Raw genomic sequence first — 1,021 nt, forward strand, 5'->3', positions numbered from 1 at the left:
ACTGTACTTATATGTACATCAGAAAACATATACCAAGAAATTGAAAAGAAAAAACTTTTTAGTATACTTTAAATACAAAGAATGTATAGTACTTTTTCCTCACATCCCAGTGAATTGTGTTATGTGCCTTTGAGGGTGCATGTATTCTTCTTAGAAGTCTCTGGTCTGTATTAATCTTGAACTTAATCTCTATATTAAAGTCTTGTTTCATTTGAAAAATTGTGCAAAATAGTTTTCCTAGGAGACTGTCACACTTTTGTCCTGCAGATAATGTTTAGGCCACTTCCAGAATTCTTGTAATACTTCATAATGCATTTTAAAGTCACCTAGTAGATTTAAAGCAAGAATTCCTGTATTCATAGTACAAGGAAACTGATGGTGAAATAAAATGCTTCACCATCTTCACTTACTAGCAGTCACTGCTTTCAGATCTAACTCCAAAAGAGAGGATTATCATATTCTAACTTTGGCCGGTGTTGTAATTGGAAAAATATTTTGAGCTATCTGCTTTTAATAATTGCTTCTTCATATTAAAAAGCCTACAGCCATTTGATGTGTCTTGTTTTCATTCTCTTTTCCTTAAAGGATGCTGACCTGTTGGATGTTGAAAGCAAACACTTTGAAGACCTAGAATTCCAGCAGCTTGAGCGTGAGAGCCGTCTGGATGAGGAAAAAGAGAACCTGACTCAACAGCTCCTGCGTGAAGTGGCTGAGTATCAACGGAACATTGTTACTAGAAAGGTAATTTTTCCAGGTGTCATTAAATACAGAAAATAAAAATAAAATATACTCCTCGTATATGACAATAAAGATGGTTAATATAGCCTTAATGTTTGTCTATCTGCGTACATGCATATTTGGAAAATTACGGACTATGTCATATGTATGGCAAATGGTGACCCAAACTACAGATAGTGACGTTATAGTCATTGTTACATAATGCTACAGATGCATTTATGAGTGATATTCTATTTTTTCTTTTTATATGGAAATCAAGGCATAGAAAATCAGAAATAGGGAC

The 1,021-nt window shown here is 33.8% G+C and overlaps 1 protein-coding gene across 1 annotated transcript in view; it reads left to right on the forward strand.

Annotated features, from left to right (window-relative positions):
• Window positions 1–1,021, forward strand: part of PHLDB2 (pleckstrin homology like domain family B member 2) — a 103,190-nt gene that overhangs the window by 59,166 nt on the left and 43,003 nt on the right. The window contains exon 6 of the mRNA XM_007947424.2: window positions 586–741. Coding sequence (XP_007945615.1) covers window positions 586–741 — 156 coding nt within the window. The remainder of the gene's footprint in view (window positions 1–585; window positions 742–1,021) is intronic.

Source organism: Orycteropus afer, unplaced genomic scaffold, assembly GCF_000298275.1.
Source record: "Orycteropus afer afer isolate SDZICR_OR568_19922 unplaced genomic scaffold, OryAfe1.0 scaffold00184, whole genome shotgun sequence".
In the NCBI taxonomy this organism is placed as follows: Eukaryota; Metazoa; Chordata; class Mammalia; order Tubulidentata; family Orycteropodidae; genus Orycteropus; species Orycteropus afer.